The sequence below is a fragment of the Tachyglossus aculeatus genome, chromosome 7 (genome assembly GCF_015852505.1).
Source record: "Tachyglossus aculeatus isolate mTacAcu1 chromosome 7, mTacAcu1.pri, whole genome shotgun sequence".
Lineage (NCBI taxonomy): Eukaryota > Metazoa > Chordata > Mammalia > Monotremata > Tachyglossidae > Tachyglossus > Tachyglossus aculeatus.
In genome coordinates, this window is record NC_052072.1 from 17,707,361 (window position 1) to 17,731,736 (window position 24,376).

The following is a 24,376-nucleotide window of genomic DNA, read 5'->3' on the forward strand; positions in this document are numbered from 1 at the left end:
CAAGCCGCTTGACTTCTCTGAGCCTCAGTTCCCTCATCTGTAAAATGGGGATTAAGACTGTGAGGCAACCTGATCGCTTTGTATCTCCCCAAGCGCTTAGAACGGTGCTTTGCACATAGTGAACGCTTAACAAATGCCAACATTATTATTATTATTATTTATTGAGCGCCTCCTGTGTGCAGAGCGCTGGACTGAGCACTTGGGAAGGACAAGTTCATTCATTCAATCGTATTTATTGAGCGCCTCCTGTGTGCAGGGCGCTGGACTGAGCGCTTGGGAAGGACAAGTTCATTCATTCAATCGTATTTATTGAGCGCCTCCTGGGTGCAGAGCGCTGGACTAAACACTTGGATAGTACAATTCATTCATTCAGTTGTATTTATTGAGCGCCTCCTGGGTGCAGAGCGCTGCGCTGAGCGCTTGGACAGTACAATTCATTCATTCAAAGCGTGGCTCGGTGGGAAGAGCCCGGGCTTTGGAGTCAGAGGCCATGGGTTCGAATCCCAGCTCTGCCCCCTGTCTGCTGTGTGACCTTGGGCAAGTCACTTGACTTCTCTGAGCCTCGGTTCCCTCATCTGTAAAATGGGGATTAAGACTGTGAGGCAACCTGATGGCTTTGTATCTCCCCAAGCGCTTAGAACGGTGCTTTGCACGTAGTAAATGCTTAACAAATGCCAACATTATTATTATTGTTATTTATTGAGCGCCTCCTGTGTGCAGAGCGCTGGACTGAGCACTTGGGAAGGACAAGTTCATTCATTCAATCGTATTTATTGAGCGCCTCCTGTGTGCAGGGCGCTGGACTGAGCGCTTGGGAAGGACAAGTTCATTCATTCAATCGTATTTATTGAGCGCCTCCTGGGTGCAGAGCGCTGGACTAAACACTTGGATAGTACAATTCATTCATTCAGTTGTATTTATTGAGCGCCTCCTGGGTGCAGAGCGCTGCGCTGAGCGCTTGGACAGTACAATTCATTCATTCAAAGCGTGGCTCGGTGGAAAGAGCCCGGGCTTTGGAGTCAGAGGCCATGGGTTCGAATCCCAGCTCTGCCCCATGTCTGCTGTGTGACCTTGGGCAAGCCGCTTGACTTCTCTGAGCCTCGGTTCCCTCATCTGTAAAATGGGGATTAAGACTGTGAGGCAACCTGATCGCTTTGTATCTCCCCAAGCGCTTAGAACGGTGCTTTGCACATAGTAAACGCTTAACAAATGCCAACATTATTATTATTATTTATTGAGCGCCTCCTGTGTGCAGAGCGCTGGACTGAGCACTTGGGAAGGACAAGTTCATTCATTCAATCGTATTTATTGAGCACCTCCTGTGTGCAGGGTGCTGGACTAAGTGCTTGGGAAGGACAAGTTCATTCATTCAATCATATTTATTGAGCACCTCCTGTGTGCAGAGCGCTGGACTAAGCGCTTGGATAGTACAATTCATTCATTCAGTTGTATTTATTGAGCGCCTCCTGGGTCCAGAGTGCTGGACCAAGCGCTTGGGAAGGACAAGTTCATTCATTCAATTGCATTTATTGAGCACCTCCTGTGTGCAGAGTGCTAGACTAAGCGCTTGGATAGTACAAGTCATTCATTCAGTTGTATTTATTGAGCGCCTCCTGGGTGCAGGGCGCTGGGCTAGGCGCTTGGATAGTACAATTCATTCATTCAGTTGTATTTATTGAGCGCCTCCTGTGTGCAGGGCACTGGACTAAGCGCTTGGGAAGGACAAGTTCATTCATTCAATCATATTTATTGAGCGCCTCCTGTGTGCAGAGCACTGGACTAAGCGCTTGGATAGTACAATTCATTCATTCAGTTGTATTTATTGAGCACCTCCTGGGTGCAGAGTGCTGGACTGAGCACTTGGGAAGGACAAGTTCATTCATTCAATCGTATTTATTGAGCGCCTCCTGTGTGCAGGGCGCTGGACTAAGCGCTTGGGAAGGACAAGTTCATTCATTCAATCATATTTATTGAGCGCCTCCTGTGTGAAGAGCGCTGGACTAAGCGCTTGGATAGTACAATTCATTCATTCAGTTGTATTTATTGAGCGCCTCCTGGGTGCAGAGCACTGGGCTAAGCGCTTGGGAAGGACAAGTTGGCAACATCTAGAGACGGTCCCTACCCAACATTCATTCATTCATTCATTCATTCATATTTATTAAGTGCCTCCTGTGTGCAAAGCACTGGACTAAGCACTTTGGAAGGACAAGTTGGCAACATCTAGAGACGGTCCCTACCCAACATTCATTCATTCAATCGTATTGAGCGCCTCCTGTGTGCAGAGCACTGGACTAAGCGCTTGGGAAGGACAAGTTCATTCATTCAATCGTATTTATTGAGCACCTACCGTGTGCAGGGCGCTGGACTAAGCGCTTGGGAAGGACAAGTTCATTCATTCAATCGTATTTATTGAGCGCCTCCGGTGTGCAGAGCGCTGGGCTAAGCGCTTGAGAAGGACAGGTTCATTCATTCATTCAATCGTATTTATTGAGCGCCTCCTGGGTGCAGAGTGCTGGACTAAGCGCTTGGGAAGGACAGGTTCATTTATTCATTCAATTGTATTTATTGAGCACCTCCTGTGTGCAGAGCACTGTACTAAGCGCTTGGGAAGGACAAGCTGGCAACATCTAGAGACAGTCCCTACCCAACAGCAGGCTCACAGTCTAGAAGAATCATCATCATCATTAGTCATAACTATTTATTGAGCGCCAACCGGGTGCAGAGCACTGGACTAAGCGCTTGGATAGTACAATTCATTCATTCAATTGTATTCATTCATTCATTCAATCGTATTTATTGAGCACCTCCTGTGTGCAGAGCACTGTACTAAGCGCTTGGGAAGGACAAGTTGGCAACATATAGAGATGGTCCCTACCCAACTAGGGGCTCACCAATACTATTCATTCATTCATTCATTCATTCAATTGTATTTATTGAGCACCTCCTGTGTGCACAGCGCTGGACTAAGCGCTTGGGAAGGACAAGTTGGCAACATACAGAGACGGTCTCTACCCAACAACGGGCTCACCAACATTATTCATTCATTCATTCAATCGTATTTATTGAGCACCTCCTGTGTGCAGAGCACTGTACTAAGCGCTTGGGAAGGACAAGTTGGCAACATAAAGAGACGGTCCCTACCCAACAGCGGGCTCACAGTCTAGAAGAATCATCATCATCATTATTAGTCATAACTATTTACTGAGCGCTGACCGGGTGCAGAACACTGGACTAAGCGCTTGGATAGTACAATTCATTCATTCAATTGTATTTATTCATTCATTCAATCGTATTTATTGAGCGCTTACTGTGTGCAGAGCACTGTACTAAGCGCTTGGGAAGGACAAGTTGGCAACATATAGAGACGGTCCCAACCCAACAGCGGGCTCACAGTCTAGAAGAATCATCATCATCATTATTAGTCATAACTATTTATTGAGCGCTGACCGGGTGCAGAACACTGGACTAAGCGCTTGGATAGTACAATTCATTCATTCATCATCAATTGTATTTATTGAGCACTTACTATGTGCAGAGCACTGTACTAAGCGCTTGGGAAGTACAAGCTGGCAACATATAGAGACAGTCCCTACCCAACAGCGGGCTCACAGTCTAAAAGGGGGAGACAGAGAACAAAACCAAACATACTAACAAAATAAAATAAATAGAATAGATATGTACAAGTAAAATAAATAGAGTAATAAATATGTACAAACAATTAATTAATGAGGTGCAAGGGACGGAAAGAAGTTCAGGTAACACCACAATACATCACCACCAACTGATACCACTGGGCTGACACCTTTCCTTTTTTTTTCAAAGAAGTGAAAAAAAAAATCAGATGTCTGAACATCTTAAAATCCTTAATTACCATTTTACAATATACTGTGATCATGAAATTGAAGCGCACACTCACACATTTCGCAGGTTTTTGTGTGAAAGTCACAAGACTATGTTGATGACTTTAAGGTTCATACGTCTCACACTTTTATTCTTTACAAATGTAAACAGAAAATAGGATTCAACACGGTTAACATGAATTGAAATCTCTAAGATAAATCACGTTTGAAACCCTGGTTCATTCAAAGGCACGGCACTGGATGCAGTCATTCAATTGTATTTATTCATTCATTCAATCGTATTTATTGAGCACCTTCTGTGTGCAGAGCACTGTACTAAGCGCTTGGGAAGGACAAGTTGGCAACATTCAGAGATGGTCCCTACCCAACAGCAGGCTCACCAATACTATTCCCACTGTTGGGTAGGGACTGTCTCTATATGTTGCCAATTTGTACTTCCCAAGCGCTTAGTACAGTGCTCTGCACATAGTAAGCGCTCAATAAATACGATTGATGATGATGATGATTTATTCATCCAATCGTATTTATTGAGCGGTCACTGTGTGCAGAGCACTGGACTAAGCGCTTGGGAAGTCCAAGTTGGCAACATACAGAGACGGTCCCTTCCTAACAACGGCCTACCAATACTATTCATTCATTCATATTTATTGAGCGCTTACTGTGTGCAGAGCACTGTACTAAGCGCTTGGGAAGTACAAGTTGGCAACATCATATAGAGATGGTCCCTACCCAACAACGGGCTCACAGTCTGGAAATTGTATTTATTGAGCGCTTCCTGTGTGCAGAGCACTGTACTAAACGCTTGGGAAGGACAATTTGGCAACAGAGAGAGACGGTCCCTACCCAACAGCGGGCTCACCAATACTATTCATTCATAATAATAATAATGGTATTTGTTAAGCGCTTACTATTCTAAGCGCTGGGGAGGTTACAAGACGATCAGGTTGTCCCACGGGGGGGGGCTCACAGTTTTAATCCCCATTTTACAGATGAGGGAACTGAGGCCCAGAGAAGTTAAGTGACTTTCCCAAAGTCGCACAGTTGGTGGAGCAAGGATTTGAACCCATGACCTCTGACTCCAAAGCCTGTGATCTTTCCACTGAGCCACACTACTTCGTATTCAATAATTCCTTCAATTGTATTTATTGAGCGCTTCCTGTGTGCAGAGCACTGTACTAAACGCTTGGGAAGGACAATTCGGCAACAGAGAGAGACGGTCCCTACCCAACAACGGGCTTACCAATGCTATTCATTCAATCGTATTCATTCATTCAATCGTATTCATTCATTCAATCATATTTATTGAGCACTTCCTGTGTCCAGAGCACTGGACTAAACGCTTGGGAAGGACAATTCAGCAACAGGGAGAAAGGTCCCTACCCAACAACGGGCTCAACAATGCCATTCATTCATTAATAATAATAATAATAGTAATAATAATTTTGGTATTTGCTTAGCGCTTACTATGTGCAAAACAATGAATGAATGAATGAAATGAATGAATGAACTTGTCCTTCCTAAACGCTTAATCCAGTGCTCTGCACACAGTAAGCACTCAATCAATACGATTGAATGAAAGAATGAAATGAATGAATGAACTTGTCCTTCTCAAGCGCTTAGCCCAGTGCTCTGCACACAGTAAGCGCTCAGTAAATATGATTGAATGAATGAATGAATAAACTTGTCCTTCCCAAGCGTTTAGCCCAGTGCTCTGCACACAGTAAGCGCTCAGTATATACAATTGAATGAATGAATGAATGAATGAATGAACTTGTCCTTCCCAAGCGCTTAGTCCAGTGCTCTGCGCACTGTAAGCGCTCGATGCGATTGAATGAATGAATGAAATGAATGAATGAACTTGGACTTCCCAAGCACTTAGTCCAGTGCTCTGCACACATTTAGCGCTCAGTAAATACGATTGAATGAATGAATGAATGAATGAATAAATGAAATGAATGAATGAACTTGGACTTCCCAAGCGCTTAGTCCAGTGCTCTGCACACAGTAAATGCTCAACAAATACGATTGAATGAATGAATGAACTTGTCCTTCCCAAGCGCTTAGTCCAGCGCTCTGCACACAATAAACGCTCAGTAAATACGATTGAATGAATGAATGAATAAATGAGAGGAATGAATGAACTTGTCCTTCCCAAGCGCTTAGTCCAGTGCTCTGCACATAGTAAGTGCTTAGTAAATACGATTGAATGAATAAATGAACTTGTCCTTCCCAAGCACTTAGCCCAGTGCTCTGCACACAGTAAGTGCTTAGTAAATACGATTGAATGAATGAATGAATGAATGAACTTGTCCTTCCCAAGCGCTTAGTCCTTCCCAAGCGCTCAATAAAGCAGCGTGGCTCAGTGGAAAGAGCCCGGGCTTTGGAGTCTGAACTGTCAGCTGTGTGACTTTGGGCAAGTCACTTCACTTCTCTGGGCCTCAGTTCCCTCATCTGTAAAATGGGGATGAAGCCTGTAAGCCCCCCCGTGGGACAACCTGATCACCCTGCAACCTCCCCAGCGCTCAGAACAGTGCTTTGCACATAGTAAGCGCTTAATAAAAATGCCATTATTATTATTATTAGTCCAGTGCTCTGCACACAGTAAGCACTCAGTAAATACGATTAAATGAATGAATGAATGAATGAATGAATGATCTTGTCCTCCCCAAGCGCTTAGTCCAGTGCTCGGCACACAGTAAGCGCTCAATAAATACGATTGAATGAATAATAATAATAGCATTTATTAAGCGCTTACTATGTGCAAAGCGCTGTTCTAAGCGCTGGGGAGGTTACAAGGTGATCAGGTTGTCCCACGGGGGGGCTTACAGGCTTCATCCCCATTTTACAGATGAGGGAACTGAGGCCCAGAGAAGTGAAGCGACTTGCCCAAAGTCACCCAGCTGACAATTGGCGGAGCAGGGATTCGAACCCACGACCTCCAACTCCAAAGCCCGGGCTCTTTCCACTGAGCCACGCTGCTTCTCTGAATGACTGACTGAATGAATGAATGAACTTGTCCTTCCCAAGCGCTCAGTCCAGTGCTCTGCAATCAATCAATCAATCAATCAATCAATATTTATTGAGCGCTTACTGTGTGCAGAGCACTGGACTAAGCGCTTGGGAAGTACAAATTGGCAACATAGAGAGACGGTCCCTACCCCACAGTGGGCTCACAGTCTAAAAGGGGAAGACAGAGAACAAAACCAAACATACTAACAAAATAAAATAAATAGAATAGATATTTCAATAAATACGATTGAAAGAATTTACACCGGTGGTTCGAGGCGATCTATGACTCGTTCTAGATCCGATTGAATGAATGAATGAATGCACCATAAGCGCCCAGTAAATGTGACTGATTGAATGAGTGCGTGAGGGAATGGGTTGGTTCGTTGATCCCCAGCTCCGCCCGCACCCCCCCAGCGGAGCTCGGCGGCTCCGCCAACTGCGCGACAGGGCCCGGGCGGGGACCCGTCGCTGACGTCATCTCCCGGCGCCGGGCGGGGGCGCGCGGCACTTCCGGGGGGCGCGGAGCTTCCGGCGGCGGGCCCTGAGGTGAGGAGAGGAGAAGAGAGGAGGGCTCGTCGTCCTCTTCCTCCTCTCCTCCTCGTCGTCGTCGTCCTCCTCGTCGTCGTCGTCCTCCTCGTCGTCGTCGTCCTCCTCGTCGTCGTCGTCCTCCTCGTCGTCGTCCTCCTCCTCGTCGTCGTCCTCCTCCTCGTCGTCGTCCTCCTCCTCGTCGTCGTCCTCCTCCTCGTCGTCGTCCTCCTCCTCGTCGTCGTCCTCCTCCTCGTCGTCGTCCTCCTCCTCGTCGTCGTCCTCCTCCTCGTCGTCGTCCTCCTCCTCGTCGTCGTCCTCCTCCTCGTCGTCGTCCTCCTCCTCGTCGTCGTCGTCCTCCTCGTCGTCGTCGTCCTCCTCGTCGTCGTCGTCCTCCCCCTCCTCCTCGTCCTCCTCGTCGTCGTCGTCCTCCTCGTCGTCGTCGTCGTCCTCCTCCTCCTCGTCCTCCTCCTCCTCGTCGTCGTCGTCCTCCTTGTCGTCGTCGTCGTCCTCCTCGTCGTCGTCCTCCTCCTCGTCGTCGTCCTCCTCGTCGTCGTCCTCCTCCTCGTCGTCGTCGTCCTCCTCGTCGTCGTCGTCCTCCTCCTCGTCGTCCTCCTTCTCGTCGTCGTCGTCCTCCTCGTCCTCCTCGTCGTCGTCGTCCTCCTCGTCGTCGTCGTCCTCCTCGTCGTCGTCGTCCTCCTCGTCGTCGTCGTCCTCCTCCTCCTCGTCGTCGTCCTCCTCCTCCTCGTCGTCCTCCTCCTCCTCGTCGTCCTCTTCTTCCTCCTCGTCGTCCTCTTCTTCCTCCTCGTCGTCCTCTTCTTCCTCCTCGTCGTCGTCGTCGTCCTCCTCGTCGTCCTCTTCCTCCTCGTCGTCCTCTTCCTCCTCGTCGTCCTCTTCTTCCTCGTCGTCCTCTTCCTCCTCCTCGTCCTCTTCCTCGTCGTCGTCCTCCTCCTCCTCGTCCTCCTCCTCCTCGTCGTCCTCTTCCTCCTCCCCCTCCCCCCCCCCCCCCCCCGCCGCCATGTCGTCTTCCCGCCCGTCGCCCCCCGAGCCCTCCGCGGCCCCCGGCCCGGCCCCCGCCGCCAACCCGGCCCCGGACCCCGGCCCCGACAAGGCGCCCCCCGCCCCGCCCGAGCCGACCCCGCACCAAGGGCAGGTCCGTAAGCACACATCATCATCATCATCATCATAATGATGGCATTTGTTAAGCGCTTACTACGTGCAAAGCACTGTTCTAAGCGCTGGGGGAGATACAAGGTGATCAGGTTGTCATCATCATCGATCGTATTTATTGAGCGCTTACTATGTGCAGAGCACTGGACTAAGCGCTTGGGGGCCCACAGTCTTCATCCCCATTCTACAGATGAGGGAACTGAGGCCCGGAGAAGTGAAGTGACTTGCCCAAAGTCCACAGCTGACTTCATTCATTCTGCCATTCTCCCTCCTCCCCGCCCTTGTACTCATTCATTCGTTCATTCTCCCCCCCCCCCCTTTCATCCATTCATTCTTCCCCTCTCCCCTCTTTTCATTCATTCGTTCAGTCGTATTTATTGAGCGCTTCCTGTGTGCAGAGCACTGGACTGAGCACGTGGGAAGGACAAGTTGGCAATATATAGAGACGGTTCCTACCCAACAGTAGGCTCACAGTCTTTCATTCATTCATTCATTCTACACCCCCCTTCCTCGTCTTTTCATTTATTCGTTCTCCCCCTCCCTCCTCCCCCCTCCATTCATTCATTCTCCCCTCCCCCTCTTTTCATTCATTCTTCCTCCTCCCCCCTTGTACTCATTCATTTATTCTCTCCCCTTCCTCCTCCCCCTCTTTTTATTCATTCATTCATTCATTCTCCCCCTCCCCCCTTCTTTTCTTTCATTCATTCTCCCCCCTTTTATTCATTCATTCTCCCCCTCTCTCATTCATTCATTCTCCCTCCCCCTCTCTCATTCATTCATTCTCCCTCCCCCTCTCTCATTCATTCATTCATTCTCCCCCTTTTCATTCATTCATTCTACCCCCTTCCTCCTCCCCCTCTTTTCATTCATTCATTCATTCATTCATTCTACCCCTTTCCTCCTTCCCCTTTTCATTTATTTATTCTATCCCTTTTCTCCTCCCTGGTTTTCATTTATTCATCCCCCTTCCTCCCCCCTCCTTTCATTCACTCAGTCATTCTCTCCCCTCTTTTCATTTATTCATTCATTCTATTCCCTTCCTCCTCCCCCCTCTTTTCATTCATTCATTCTATTCCCTTCCTCCTCCTCCCCCTCTTTTCATTCATTCATTCATTCATTCTATTCCCTTCCTCCTCCCCCTCTTTTCATTCATTCATTCTATTCCCTTCCTCCTCTCCCCATTTTCATTCATTCATTCATTCTCCCTCCTCCTCTCCTTTCTCCTCTTCCCCCCTTTCCCTTCCTCCACCTCTCACCACCCTCCTCCCTCCAACTCCCCTCCATCCTCACAATCCTCTCTCCTCACCCTGGGCTTCAAGGCTGTCCTTCCCCTCGCCCCCTCCTCCCTCACCTCCCTTCTGTCCTTCTCCAGCCCAGCCCGCACCCTCCGCTCCTTTGCCGCTAACCTCCTCACTGGGCCTCGTTCTCGCCCGTCCCGCCGTCGACCCCCGGCCCACATCATCCCCCGGGCCTGGAATGCCCTCCCTCCGCCCATCCGCCAAGCTCGCTCTCTTCCTCCCTTCAAGGCCCTACTGAGAGCTCACCTCCTCCAGGAGGCCTTCTCACGCTCAGCCCCCTTTTTCCTCTGCTCCTCCTCCTCTCACCAACCTCCTGGCCCCCTCCACCGCCCTCCTCGCCCTGCCCACTGGGGCCTCTGCTAGTCCCCAATTTCCTCCTTCCTCACTGCCAATCTGTCACTCTCTAATATTTATTGAGCCCTTCCTTTGTGCGAAGCACTGTACTAAGCGCTTGGGAGAGTCCAACAGCATGGCACAGTGGCTACAGCACAAGACTGGAAGTCAGAAGGTTGTGGGTTCTCATCCTGGCCCCGCCACTTAGTAGTAATAATGATAATAATGATGGTATTTGTTAAGCGCTTACTGTGTGCCAAGCACTGCTCTAAGCACTGGGGTAGATACAATGTAATCAGGTTGTCCCTCAGTCTTCACACAGTCTTCATCCCCATTTTACAGGTGAGGTCATCGAGGCACAGAGAAGTTAAGTGGCTTGCCTAAAGTCACACAGCTGACAAGTGGCAGAGCTGAGATTAGAACCCATGACCTCTGACTCCCAAGCCCAGGCTCTTGCCACCGAGCCGCTTGTCAGCCGTGTGGCTTTGGGCAAGTCACTTCACTTCTCCAGGCCTCAGTTACCTCATCCGTCAAATGGGGATTGAGACTGGGAGCCCCCACGTGGGACGGGGATTGGGTCCAACCCGATTTGCTTGTCTCTACCCCAGCGCTTAGTACATGCCTGGCACAAAGCAGTTAACAAATAACAAAATCATTATCATTAATTACGAGAGGAGCAAGGATAAGTTGGGGGAGAGAGAGCCGATCGCCTTAAAGCTGATGAAAAATCACCCCATGGCCGTGGATCTCGGGCACACAGAAGCTTTTTCGGTTCTGTGGATTTCATTTTCTCTCCGCGTGCCCCTCCTTGCCCCCTTAGCGCATATACGTGACGTAGGACTGGGTTTTCCCTGGCTCTTCTAATTCGACCTGATCCCCCCCGTCCCCTCGGACCGGATCGTCTTCCTCTGTCTTGGCAGCTTAATAACGAGGAAGGGTCGGAATCCGCCACGGCCGGCGGGGAGGACGCTTCCCTCGAGACTCCTGCCGCCAAGAAGATGAAGATAGACCCCAAAGAGAAGAAAGAGAAAAAGCACAAAGTCGATGAGGATGAGATTCAGAAAATGCAGTGAGTGTTGATTTTCACGTTCGTTTCAGCCTGGCCCAGTGGCCTGGGAGCCAGAGGACCTGGGTTCTAATCCCAGCTCCGCCGCTTGACTGCTGGGTGACCTTGGGGCAAGTCATTTCCTCCGTGCCTCAGTTCCCTCTTCTGTAAAATGGGGATTAAAACTAGGAGCCCCATGGGGGACGGGGACTGGGTATAACCTACCCAGCTTGGGTCTACCTCAGTGCTTCGTACAAAGCTTGGCACATAGTAAGCGCTTAACAAATGCCATCATTATTACGATTATTATTATAGTAAGCACTTGGCAAACACCACTTTAAAAGAAAAGTCTTGATTTGCCTGTAGGAAACTGTTACTCTTGAATAACAATTTTCGTGATGATTTTTAGTTACTGATTTGGCTGCACAAGTCTCCAACTCTTTGCAAGTGCCTAAACGGTTAAGGTGTAAATAGGTATAATTATTCAGCTTTTTATTATTATTTTTTTTTATTCCATCCTTCTTCTTGTCCTTCCACAAGCCAGGAAAGTCTGATTCTACGACAGGTGGCCCAAGCATCCAACAGAAAGTCCCCGTCTAGACTGTGAGCCCGTTGTTGGGTAGGGGCCGTCTGTATATGTCGCCGACTTGGACTTCCCAAGCGCTTAATCCAGTGCTCCGCACACAGTAAGCGCTCAATAAATACGATTGAATGAATTAATTAATGATTGTCAATCTGCAGGAAGCAGCAAGTGGTATTTAACAGGGATTAGTTCTATTCATTATCTTTACTGGTGCACTAATAGCAACTGTGGTATTTAAGTGTTTACTATGTGCTAAGCACTGAGATTGAGAGTTCAGTCAGCCCAGTGCCTGACCCACATAGGGCTCACAAACTAGAGAAGCGGCGTGGCTTACTGGAAAGAGCCTGGGCTGGAGAGTCAGAGGTCGTGGGTTCTAATCCTGGTTCCGCCACTTACCAGCTGTGTGACTTTGGGCAAGCCACTTCACTTCTCTGGGCCTCTGTTCCCTCATCTGTAAAATGGGGATGAAGACTGTGAGCCTCACGTGGGACAATCCGATCACCTTGTATCCCCCCCAGCACTTAGAACAGTGCTTGGCACATAGTAAGCGCTTAACAAATGCCATCCTTATTATTATTACGATTGAATGAATGAATATATTTGTACAGATTTATTACTCTATTTTACTTGTACATATTTACCATAAGCGCTTAACAAATACCAACATTATTATTATTATTATTAATCCCAGTTCCGCCACTTACCAGCTCTGTGACTTTGGGCAAGCCACTTCACCTCTCTGTGCCTCTGTTCCCTCATCTGTAAAATGGGGATGAAGACTGAGCCCCACGTGGGACAACGTGATCACCTTGTATCTCCCTCCAGCGCTCAGAACAGCTTAACAAATACCAAAATTATTATTATAAAGATGGAAGTAGCGTGGCCCAGTGGGGAGAGCCTAGGCTTGGGTGCCAGAGGAAACTGAGGCCCAGAGAAGTTAAGCGACTTGCCCAAGTTTTGACTTGAAAAGCAAATCAAGACTTTAAAAAAAAAAAATGGTGTTTGCCAAGCGCTTCCTGCGTGCCACCCAGCAGGCAAGTGATGGAAGCAGGATTAGAACCCGGGTCCTCCTGTTTCCCAGTCCTGAGTTTTTGTCACTAGGCCACCCTGCTGGGCGGAAGACTTGAACGCAGTCATTCAGTCAGTCGTATTTTTTGAGCGCTTACTGTGTGCAGAGCACTGTACTAAGCGCTCGGGAAGTACAGGTTGGCAACATACGGAGATGGTCCCTACCCAACAACGGCCTTCCTGGGGGAGACCTATCTGACCCAGAAGCTTAGTTGTTTACCTGTCCACGGGTAGGGGCTGGGCAAGGTGTGCTCTGCACACAGTAAGTGCTCAATAAATGCGATCGATGATGATGATGATCTCTCAAGATCCCTTCCAGCTGGATGAATCGGTGACTTGAACTAAGGCGGAGGCCAAGAGGCCTGCTGAGCTGTGGACACGAAGGGTTTTTAACAGGGCTGGCAATCTGTAGCGTGGCTTCAGTCTCACTAGCTCATATCCCCACCTTCCCGCCTGGAGAACCCGATTCCCGACCCCCTCTCTCGATCAGATCGTAAGCCTTTCAAGGGCAGGGTCTAACGTGCCTCCATTGCAGTGCACCCGGAGGATGGAGAGGGCTATAAAGTCGCAATTCATCCGGATTTGCTTTCTCTTCCCCCCAACCTCGCCACCCAGGATCCTCGTTTCCTCCTTCTCCGAGGAGCAGCTAAACCGCTATGAAATGTACCGTCGCTCCGCGTTCCCCAAAGCAGCCATTAAGCGGGTAAGGACGGCCCTCGGGACTTTCCCCCCACTCCGTCTTTGGCTTGGGCTTGACTCCAGAGCCGAGTCTCCGGGAGACAGAGAGTTGAACAGAAAGTAGGGAAGCAGCGTGGCTTAACGGGAAGAACACGGGCTTGGGAGTCAGAGGATGTGGGTTCTAATCCCTGCTCCTCCACTTGTTTGCTGTGTGACCTTGGGCAAGTCATTTAACTTCTCTGAGCCTCAGTTACCTGGAAAATGGGGATGAAGGCTGTGAGCCCCGTGTGGGACAACCTGATTAGCTTGTAATAACGATAGCATTTATTAAGCGCTTACTATGTGCAAAGCACTGTTCTAAGCGCTGGGGAGGTTACAAGGTGATCAGGTTGTCTCACGGGGGGCTCACAGTCTCTATCCTCATTTTCCAGATGAGGGAACTGAGGCACAGAGAAGTTAAGCGACTTGCCCAAAGTCACACAGCTGACAATTGGCGGAGCTGGGATTTGAACCCATGACCTCTGACTCCAGAGCCCGGGCTTGTACCTGCCTCAGCGCTTAGAACAGCGCTTGGCACTTAGTAAGCGCTTAGCAAATACCATAATTACTATTTTGATCGAACAGGTATCTTTGGAGAAATCCACCTCCGGAAAACCCAGTTTCTTCCATTCAGGCAGTTGCGGTTGTGAGGGTCATTTCAACTGTTGCCAACTCGTACTTCCCAAGCGCTTAGTACAGTGCTCTGCACACAGTAAGCGCTCAATAAATACGATTGAGTGAATGAATGAACTGCTGACGTTTTTCATGGCCTCAGAGGAGGTGAACTAAGTCCCTGACAGTGGGCTAAGACAAGAACGTCCTCGATAGGTGCTTAGAGATCCGTTAGCTGGCAGTCCGGCGGGCTTCCGGAAGACGGCAGAGGACCTGCTAAATATAAAGCATCGAACTGGGGGCCGGTGGGGCGGGGTTATATCTCATAGTAACGGGTGGCTTTGCAGATCCCTGAAACGTCTACAAAATCACCCTCATCTAAACCTAACGACCTCAAGTTTGGGGACGTACTTATAATTTTTGAAAAGAACGTGTGACTCTCCACCGGGTGTAGGACTCGAGGGAATCCCTCAATTTCAAAGTGCCCTTAACTGCACAAATCAAGCTAATCTCAAATTTCTGTCTTTTCCTCCCCCCCGCCACAAGTTAATCCAGTCCATCACCGGGACGTCCGTCTCTCAGAACGTCGTCATTGCCATGTCGGGCATTTCCAAAGTCTTTGTCGGGGAGGTGGTAGAGGAAGGTGAGTGAAGGCCTGATGATAAATGTTCACCCCTGTACGCAGTTCCTTTCAAAACGATTAAATTGACCCGAAGCCATGACCCATCTAAAGTTGACCGCGGCAACTGAAGCCCCCCCGAGTCCCTGTGTTTCAGACCTGGCCGGAGGTGGGTTAATTATAAATTGTCCTCTGTTCCCAGAGGTTGCGGTTAACCTGTTGCCTCCTCCGCAAGTTAGTTCCTCAAGAAGTGGCAACGTTCAGCGTGGTTTGAGGGCTCGAAAGAGAATCTGTCGCTCCCCTCGGGGGTACGAATTGAGCACTTACCGCGTGCAGAGCACTGTACTAAGCCCCCGGGGGAGCTTCATACAACGGAGTTGGTAGACACCGTTCCCTGCCCACAAGGAGCTCACCACCTGTCCGTTCTTTTCAGCCCTGGATGTCTGTGAGAAATGGGGAGAACTGCCTCCCCTCCAGCCCAAACACATGCGGGAGGCTGTGCGGAGGCTCAAGTCCCAGGGGCAGATCCCCAACTCCAAACACAAAAAGATCATCTTCCATTAAGCAGACGGCCCAAGGGGACGGACGACAGGCGGACACCGGTGGAGGCGGGAGAGGGTGGGATTTCCTCGGACAGCGGCCCGTCACGGCCCTCCCGGGCTCCCGTTGTCCTAGAATCCGAGCCGGCCCTAGGAGAGGGCAGCCCGTTTCGGACCAGCCGGCCGGCCGAGAGCCACCACCCCGGGTTGCCACTGCGGCCGGACCAAGCTCTGGCAACCTCGGAAACGGAGGCCTCTCTTTCTCGTGGAAAAAGGACTCCCCCGTGGGGCTGTACCTCGTTCGATCTCGTGCCCGCGGGGGACCGAGGCCGGGACCTCGCGTTTCCGATCCCCCCAGGCAATGGGCCCAGGAACACCTCAATGTATGACGTCGGGTAAATGCATTGTGAAATGGCTTCACTGAAGGCGCAAGTAGAGTGAAAAACTATTTTAGTGAAAACCAAGGGTTTTCAGTGTTTGCCCTTCCTGTTCCTAATGCCTATTAAAGTGTTCTCCGACTTGTTCGCGCCGTATTTCGAACGCCCACAGCCTGCCCGTTCCTTGCTGCGCTCGGGTGAGACCGTTTCCCAGGGGGTCCAGAGTGAAAAGAGTAGCCTGGTCGGTTTTCCATGGTTTAAACCACTCTGACTTTTTAAAGGAGGACGGAAGGACTTTAACATTACCCACAGCCAGACCTGCGTTTGGTGTCACTTGATAAATTTAATTTACCGTTTTCCAGGAGGTTCACAGAACCAGTAACAGTAGTGGAACAGACAGTGCAACCTTTAAAAACCTCAAGCCCGACGAGGATGCCATTTCGGGAGGTGTTTTCCATCCTGCCTTGACAATAGACAATAGATGGGCGGGTTTCACGCTCATTAGTCCAACGGGCACTAGCTGGGAGGAGTTTCCCCTCTAGTGTTTAGTGTCCTTGACGGAGGGGCAGTTGCCCCTGCCCAGTCCCAATCCACCACCCAGAGTGGTTCCCCTAACTTCTGACGGTCGTTCTAACAAACATCGAGAGCCAGAAGACAATTGAGCTGGAGAGACACTTAAGTTGACAGCCTGGTTCTCACTGCTCATCACAGCCTCAATGCTTACACCTCTTCAGGAGAGAGGGGCACAGCGTTGGCCTCTTAATCGAAAACAATTCTAGCTGAACCCACGTATTGCAGAAACGGGTAGCCACCATCCCAGAAACGTTCCTCAACGGGGCTGTGCCCCCTTCCCTCTCCTTTAAAGCTTCCAGGAACTAAGTAAGCCAGGAGGGGAGGGAACACCAAGTCTCTCCCAAGTTAGGAAAATGCCTGCCGTCGCAGCGTGAAGTCCAAAAGGGCCGGGCCCAGCGGACAGGTGGAGCTCCGGTGTTCCACCGTTTCGGAGGCAGTAACGCAATCCTGGGCTGCTCCTGGCCCAGTGAGGTGTGAGGAGGAGACGGCACGCAATGCATGAGTCCTCCACCCTTTCCTGACGATTTAGAGAATACCCTGTGGGCCTTGATTTCCCAAGAGGCAGAAAGGAGCCTCTCCCCTGGCCCTGCCCCTCTGAAAGCAGGATGGTAGTTAGCACCTTTGGGCCCAGCCCTCTAATAGCGACCAAGGTGACTGACAGAGAGCAAGGGGCATTATCTCTACCGGGTATCTGGCTCCGGCCCCCGCCCTGCGAGGGAAAAGCAGAACGTGGCCCGATTTAACTTGGGCATTCGAAGCAGCCCCCCTACCCCCTCACCAGGCTTCCCTCTTCAATTAGTCCCCCCTGGGGCACCTGATCTCAAATTGTCTCAAAACACCTGACAACAGAAACCACCCCCTACTTTATGGAGGGGTGAGGCTCTCCAGGGAAGTCTCGTGTGGAGCCAGAAATGACACCAGAAGTCGTTTGCGCCGATCACCCTCCCACTCCGGCAGCATCCAACCGAGCTGCCTAGCAAGAGTCATTCATCACGGCGGTGCGAATTCAGATCTTCACAGCGTTAGAAGCGGGAGAAAAATGTCCGTACCGTTAGCTCCGGGGAGGGTGGCACGTTCCATTTCTCGTTCATTAGGAAGTGAGCCCGGTAGGTCGCCGCAAATCCCAAAAAGAGTCTCAAATTCCAGGCCGTGGCGATAGCAAAGGGCCGGACGTGGGCACCGTGACGGAGGAGCTTTCAGGCTGGTTTTCAGGTTACTCCTTCATAGATGCTGGCATTTCTCACCTTTGGGGTTGTGTTGCTCTGAGGCAGAGTTCCCCAACCCCTAGAAGGAAAGGGAAGGGGAGGAAGCAGGCCGATGGGCGGACGTGGCTCTTTTCTCCGTCTACCTCCTTTCTGAGGAGGCCAGGTGTCTAGCCGGCCCTTCCTATTCCTCCAACACGGCCTTCTTTCTCCCCTTATCCGGGGAGCTGGAGAAGTCGGGGGAGATGGCGGTTCTCCTCAAAGATCTTTCGGCAGAGCTCTTGGAAGGGAAAAAGGGATCTAGACCCCGCCTACACCCCAGATCAAAGGCCAGATCTCTCAAGATCTCTCAAGGATGCCAGGATGAAATCCTGGAGGAGGGTCAGGATTCTGGAAAAGGCCAGGAATAGGAGCCAAGGGAGTCACCCACCTTGCCCTTCCTCCGTCCTCTACACTTCAACCACATCCCCGTGGCCAGGGTGCTCTCCTCCCTGCTGGGACAGTTTCTGGCTCAAGGTAAAGCCTCCTATTGCTTCCTTGGAGGAGAAAGGTGAGGAAAACCCCAGATACGAAAATTCCTCAGAATTGGGAAGAGGGCGCCCGGCCAGGAGAGGCCTCCTAGGCATGGTTAACTTTCCTTTCTACTCCCCAAGGTTACAGGTAAGCGCCGTGCTCCCTGAACAGCAAGGGCTACTGCTTCTCCTGCACTGTTGGGAGGAAGGCTTGGTCTCTGTAGACCGTGGCCGGGGGGTTGGACCTAGTCCAAACGGTGCCAGAAAGAAGCCAGTCACGGTGACCATGTTGTGTTATCAGGGTCGACAGACCAAAACCGAGGATCCGGCCTTCCAAGAGTTGGGCGGGCCAAGGGACGGGACCCGGAAAAAGAGATTAAAGTGCCCGGGAGAAGGAGCAGGCCGAGGGGGTATGGATGTGGGGGCGGTGCGGGGTGATAAGGATGCCAGGATGAAATCCTGGAGGAGGGTCAGGATTCTGGAAAAGGCCAGGAATAGGAGCCAAGGGAGTCACCCACCTTGCCCTTCCTCCATCCTCTACACTTCAACCACATCAGACCCCCGGAATGCTCTGGTTGATCTTGTTCAGTCTGAAAACGCAGAACCGGGTCTGATACTAGAGAAGGGAGGGCATTACCGGGTGGCTACTGCATCCCCGTCGACTCCTCCGGCACCGGGGTACCCAGACGTGGCCCTCGCTCTTCCCGAATCTAATAGCAAAGCGGGCGGTTTGGGCCTTCCCGAGGAAGCCGTTGTTGGGACCAAAGTCGGCCACCCTCCTCAGAGAGGCGGGCGCGGGCTCCCTTTCCCACCGCCCCTTTCCCCGAAGGGCTTCCCGAGCCCCTCCTACGGGGAACTCCACACCCCCCTCCCTGAGGTACCGCTTCCTGGGTAGATCTGCCCGCTCAGCTGGGACGGGTTGCCAGCTCCGCTTGGGCTGGTTTGCGGGAAACTCTGGGTCACGGGATCTTTGGCAGATCTCTCTGGGGAGAAAAACAAGGGTGCAGGAAAGAGGGGATGGTCCCTGCACACCCTCGAGTGACAAGAAAAGAGCGGTTTCTGCGGTGAGACCGAAGGGATGGGTGGGAAGGTAGCCCCACTGTCCAGGGGGATAGAAAACGCTGCCAACAGGTCGAGGAGGAAAACGAAAAGCGCCCGCATGCCCTGTTCGGGACAGCTCCACTCCAAGGCCCTCAGCGCTAGGAGGGAGCGCAATCTGGAGGGGTTGGATCCGTTGTCTCTTGCCAAGAGGCGTCGAATGGGGCCCGCCACACAACGAGCTACCGGTGCTCCGTCCTTCCTCATGTGCCGACGGCTGGAGCTCCCGCTGTCACCCCCGTCAGAGCTGGAAGAGGGGGTTGTACTTCCTGACTTCCTGCAGGAGCTTCTCCTTGTCCTGGTTGGCAGCGGCTAAGGCGTGCTTCGTGGCTTCCAGCTCTTTCCGCAGGGACGGTGGTTCCCTCGCCTGAGAAGAGATCGCCCCAAACGGAAGGTCAGTACGCTTGCCTCTCGGCCCGCCTCACCTCACTCACTCAATCGCATTTATTGGGCGCTTACTGTGTGCAGAGCACTGGACGAAGCGCTTGGGAAGTCCAAGTTGGCAACATCTAGAGACGGTCCCTACCCAACAACGGGCTCACAGTCTAGAAGGGGGAGACGGACAACAAAAGAAAACATGTGGACGGGTGTCAAGTCGTCAGGATAAATAGAAGCTAGATGCACATCATGAACAAAATAAATAGAATAGTAAATATGTACAAGTCAAATAAATGGAGTAACAAATCTATACAGTCAGTCAATCGTATTTATTGAGCGCTGTGTGCAGAGCACTGTACTAAGCGCTTGGGAAGTACAAGTTGGCAACATATAGAGCCAGTCCCTACCCAACAGTGGGCTCACAGTCTAAAAGGGGGAGACAGAGAAAAAAAAAACCAAACATACTAACAAAATAAAATAAATAGAATAGATATGCACAAATAAAATAGAGTAATAAATGTGTACAAACATATATACAGGTGCTGTGGGGAAGGGAAGGAGGTAAGATGGGGAGGATGGAGAGGGGGATGAGGAGCAGAGGAAGGAAGGGGCTCGGTCTGGGAAGGCCTCCTGGAGGAGGTGAGCTCTCAGTAGGACCCTCTCAGGAACAGCAGGGAGCTGAGGACGCTTGAAAGAGACATGGGCTGAGGAAATCCCTCTCCCATCCATCAGTGGTATTCACTGAGTGCTTCCTGTGTGCACAGCACTGTCCTTTGCGCTTGGGAGAGTAATAATTATGGTACTTGTTAAAGCACTTACTCTGTGCCAAGCACTGCTCTACAGTGGGGTACATAAAGGTTAATCAGCTTGGACACAGTCCCTGTCTCACTTGCGGCTCACAGTCTCAATCCCTCAGATGAAGGAACTGAGGCACAGAAAAGCAAAGCAACTTGCCCAAGGTCACACAGCAGACGAGTGGCGGAGCCGGAATTAGAACCCAGGTCCTTCCGACTCCCAGGGCCAGGTTCTTTCAACTAAGCGACACTGCTTCTCCAATATACGAAGCTTTCTCCGATATACAAAGTTGGCAGACAAGTCCTCTGCTTACAAGAGTGGCTACCAATCAACCGACGCATCAGGCAAAAACTCCTCACTCGGCTTCAAGGCTGTCCATCCCCTCGCCCCCTCCTACCTCACCTCCCTTCTCTCCTCCTCCAGCCCAGCCCGCACCCTCCGCTCCTCTGCCACCGCTAACCTCCTCACTCTATTTTATTTGTACATATTCTATTTATTTTATTTTGTTAATATGTTTTGTTTTGTTGTCTGTCTCCCCCTTCTAGACTGTGAGCCCGCTGTTGGGTAGGGACCATCTCTATATGTTGCCAACTTGTACTTCCCAAGTACTTAGTGCAGTGCTCTGCACACAGTAAGCGCTCAATAAATACAATTGAATGAATGAATGGGCCTCGTTCTCGCCCGTCCCGCTGTCGACCCCCGGCCCACGTCCTCCCCCTGGGCCCAGAAAGCCCTCCCTCCGCACATCCTCCAAGCTAGCTCTCTTCCTCCCTTCAAAGCCCTACTGAGAGCTCACCTCCTCCAGGAGGCTTTCCCAGACTGTGCCCCCTCCTTCCTCTCCCCCTCCTTCCCCTCCCCACAGCACCTGTACAGATGTCTGTACAGATTTATTACTCTATTTTACTTGTACATACTTACTATTCTACTTATTTTATTTTGTTAATATGTTTTGTTTTGTTGTCTGTCTCCCCCTTCTAGACTGTGAGCTCGTTGTTGGGTAGGGACCGTCTCTATATGTTGCCAACTTGTACTTCCCAAGCGCTTAGTACAGTGCTCTGCACACAGTAAGCGCTCAATAAATACGATTGAATGAATGAATGAATGAATGAAGAGCCCCGACCAAGCCCTGGTTTCCTCTTCTCCCACTCCCTTCTGTGTCGCCCTTCACGCCTCCCTCAGCCCCGCGGTCCTTATGTACATTGCTGTAATTTATCTGTTTCTAGTCATGCCTGTCTCTCCCTGTAGACTCTACACTCACCATGGGCAGGGGACATGCCTACCGACTGCTACGTTGATATTAATAAAATGAAATAAATTACATGCATGAGTTCTGTGGGGTTGAGGGTGGGGTGACTAAAGGGTACAAATCCAAGGGCAAAGGCGACGTGGAAGGGAGAAGGAGTAGAGGAAATGAGGGTTTTGTCGGGGAAGGCTAAAGATCGGCTTAAACTAATGTCCTGGGGCACATGGTAAGCACTTAACAAGTACCATAATAATAATAATAATAATAATAATATTATATACATAGTTTTGTGTATATATCTATATATGTGTGTGTATATATGATATATATATAGAGAGAGATAGATGTAGATAGATGATAGATAGATAGATAGATGATAGATAGATGATAGGTAGATAGATAGATAGATAGATAGATAGATAATCTCACCCTCTAGTCTATAAATTCACTGTGGGCAGGGAATGTGTGTTATACTGTTGTGTTGTACTCTCCCAAGTACAGTGCCCTGCACACAGTAAGTGCTAAATAAACATGAATGATTGATATATATAATATATATATATATAATATATATGTTTATAGATATATACATGTATGTATTATAGGTGTGTAGCACCTCTATATTATAATATGTAATATATATTATATAGTGCTTGGCACACAGGAAGTGTTTAACAAATACCATCATTATTATATATGATTTTAATATATATACAATAACCAGTCATACAACCACACACATATATGTTTACATACACACACACCCACCCACCCCCACACACATACATTCATTCATTCAATCATATGTATTAAGCACTTACTGTGTGCAGAGCACTGTACTAAGCGCTTGGGAAGTACAAGTAGGCATCATATAGAGACGGTCCCTACCCAACAGCGGGCTCACAGTCGTGTGTGTATGTGTGTGTATATGTATACACACACACACATACACACACACACACACACACACACACATACACATACATACATATATGTATATTGTCTTATTTTATATTTCTTGTCGGTTTTTGTCGCGATAACAGGAAAGCGCCCCCAACCAGTACTGAGTCATTTTGAGCACCACACTGAAAGAGAGTTTACGAAACGGGTGTGAGGACCCAAACGCGTCCACCAATGCCGCCGCTGCCAAGGTCCCGTGTTCCGTGACCAGAGACTGTGCCCATTCTCCCTGCCGGCTGAGTGTGGGCCGCTGGGCCCGGGGCAGGCGGGGCAGTGGGCGAGAGAGCGGGGCCGGCTCGGGGCAAACCATGGCCGCGCCCGCAGAGCAACTCCAGCGCACCTGCTGCCGGCCGTGAGACGACCCTTTCCCCTCGGCCGTGGAGGGGAACGCTCACCCCAAAGTCAGGGGGCCAGAAACGGCGCACTATTTGCATTTTCATGGACGAAAATGCATTTTCAGGGTTCTCAGGTCCACCTCTGGGGACCACGCCAACAAGCGCAGTTTGTTGGAATCCTCTTTTAGCCTGTGAGCCCACTGTTGGGTAGGGACCGTCTCTCTATGTTGCCAACTTGGACTTCCCAAGCGCTTAGTACAGTGCTCTGCACACAGTAAGCGCTCAATAAATACGATTGATGATGATGATGATCCCTTAACAGCGGCTTTCTCCAGGAGGGGGAAGGAGGGCGAATTAAGAGCTGCCCACTGCCCTGCGGAAGAAAGCCGTTCTTCCCAGGACGGTCCTCGGCTGAGTCTCCTTCATTCAGTCACTCATTCAATCAGTCGTATTTATGGAGCGCTTACTGTGTGCAAAGCACTGTAATAATAATAATAATGATGATGACGGCGTTTGTTAAGCGCTTACTATGTGCCCAGCACTGTTCTAAGCGCTGGGGGGACTACAAGGTAATCACAGTCTTAATCCCCATTTTCCAGATGAGGTAACCGAGGTACAGAGAAGTGAAGCGACTTGCCCAAAGTCACACAGCTAAGTGGCGGAGCCGGGATTAGAACCCATGACCTCCGACTCCCAAGCCCGGGCTCGTTCCACTGAACTGAGCGCTTGGGAGAGTACAATAGAAAGACAGGCACATTCCAGCCCACAATCAGCTCACAGTCTAGAGGGGGGAGACAGGCATTAATATAAATGAAGAAATAGATAAATAAATTACAGCTCTCTACATATGTGCTGTGGGGATGAGAGGGAGGATCATCATCATCATCATCATCATCAATCGTATTTATTGAGCGCTTACTATGTGCAGAGCACTGTACTAAGCGCTTGGATGAATGAAGGAGCGAGTGAGAGTTTTCCCAGAGGTCTCCCTCCTTGCCCACCCCCTAGTAATAATAATAATAATAATAATAATGATGGCATTTTTTAAGCGCTTACTATGTGCAAAGCACTGTTCTAAGCGCTGGGGAGGTTACAAGGTGATCAGGTTGCCCCACGGGGGGCTCACAGTCTTCATCCCCATTTTACAGATGAGGGAACTGAGGTACAGAGAAGGGAAGTGACTGGCCCAAAGTCACCCAGCTGACAAGTGGCGGAGCCGGCATTTGAACCCATGACCTCTGACTCCAAAGCCCTTGCTCTTTTCCACTGAGCCACGCTGCTTCTCGTAGTAAGAGAAGTTACTAAGAGAAGTCTCTTAGTAACGAGCTTCCCTAGTAGGCTCGTTATCATCATCATCATCATCAATCGTATTTATTAAGCGCTTACTATGTGCAGAGCACTGTACTAAGCGCTTGGGAAGTACAAATTGGCAACATATAGGGACAGTCCCTACCCAACAGTGGGCTCACATGGGCAGGGAACGGCTCTGCTAACTCGGTTGTATCGCGCTCGCCCGAGCGCCTAG

The 24,376-nt window shown here is 50.1% G+C and overlaps 2 protein-coding genes across 2 annotated transcripts in view; one reads left to right on the plus strand and one right to left on the minus strand.

Annotated features, from left to right (window-relative positions):
* The first annotated feature begins 10,914 nt into the window (after positions 1-10,914).
* Positions 10,915-15,911, plus strand: TAF11 (TATA-box binding protein associated factor 11). Its single transcript, XM_038749166.1, has 4 exons — positions 10,915-11,264; positions 13,507-13,594; positions 14,767-14,863; positions 15,273-15,911. Exons 1-4 carry the CDS (start codon positions 11,194-11,196, stop codon positions 15,401-15,403), a joined length of 387 nt encoding a protein of 128 aa, XP_038605094.1. The 5' UTR covers positions 10,915-11,193; the 3' UTR covers positions 15,404-15,911.
* Positions 15,912-19,282: 3,371 nt separating this feature from the next.
* UHRF1BP1 (UHRF1 binding protein 1) overlaps positions 19,283-24,376 on the minus strand; it is a 103,974-nt gene continuing 98,880 nt past the window's right edge. The window contains exon 21 of the mRNA XM_038749684.1: positions 19,283-19,507. Within this exon, the coding sequence (XP_038605612.1) occupies positions 19,382-19,507 (126 nt within the window). The 3' untranslated portion in view covers positions 19,283-19,381. The remainder of the gene's footprint in view (positions 19,508-24,376) is intronic.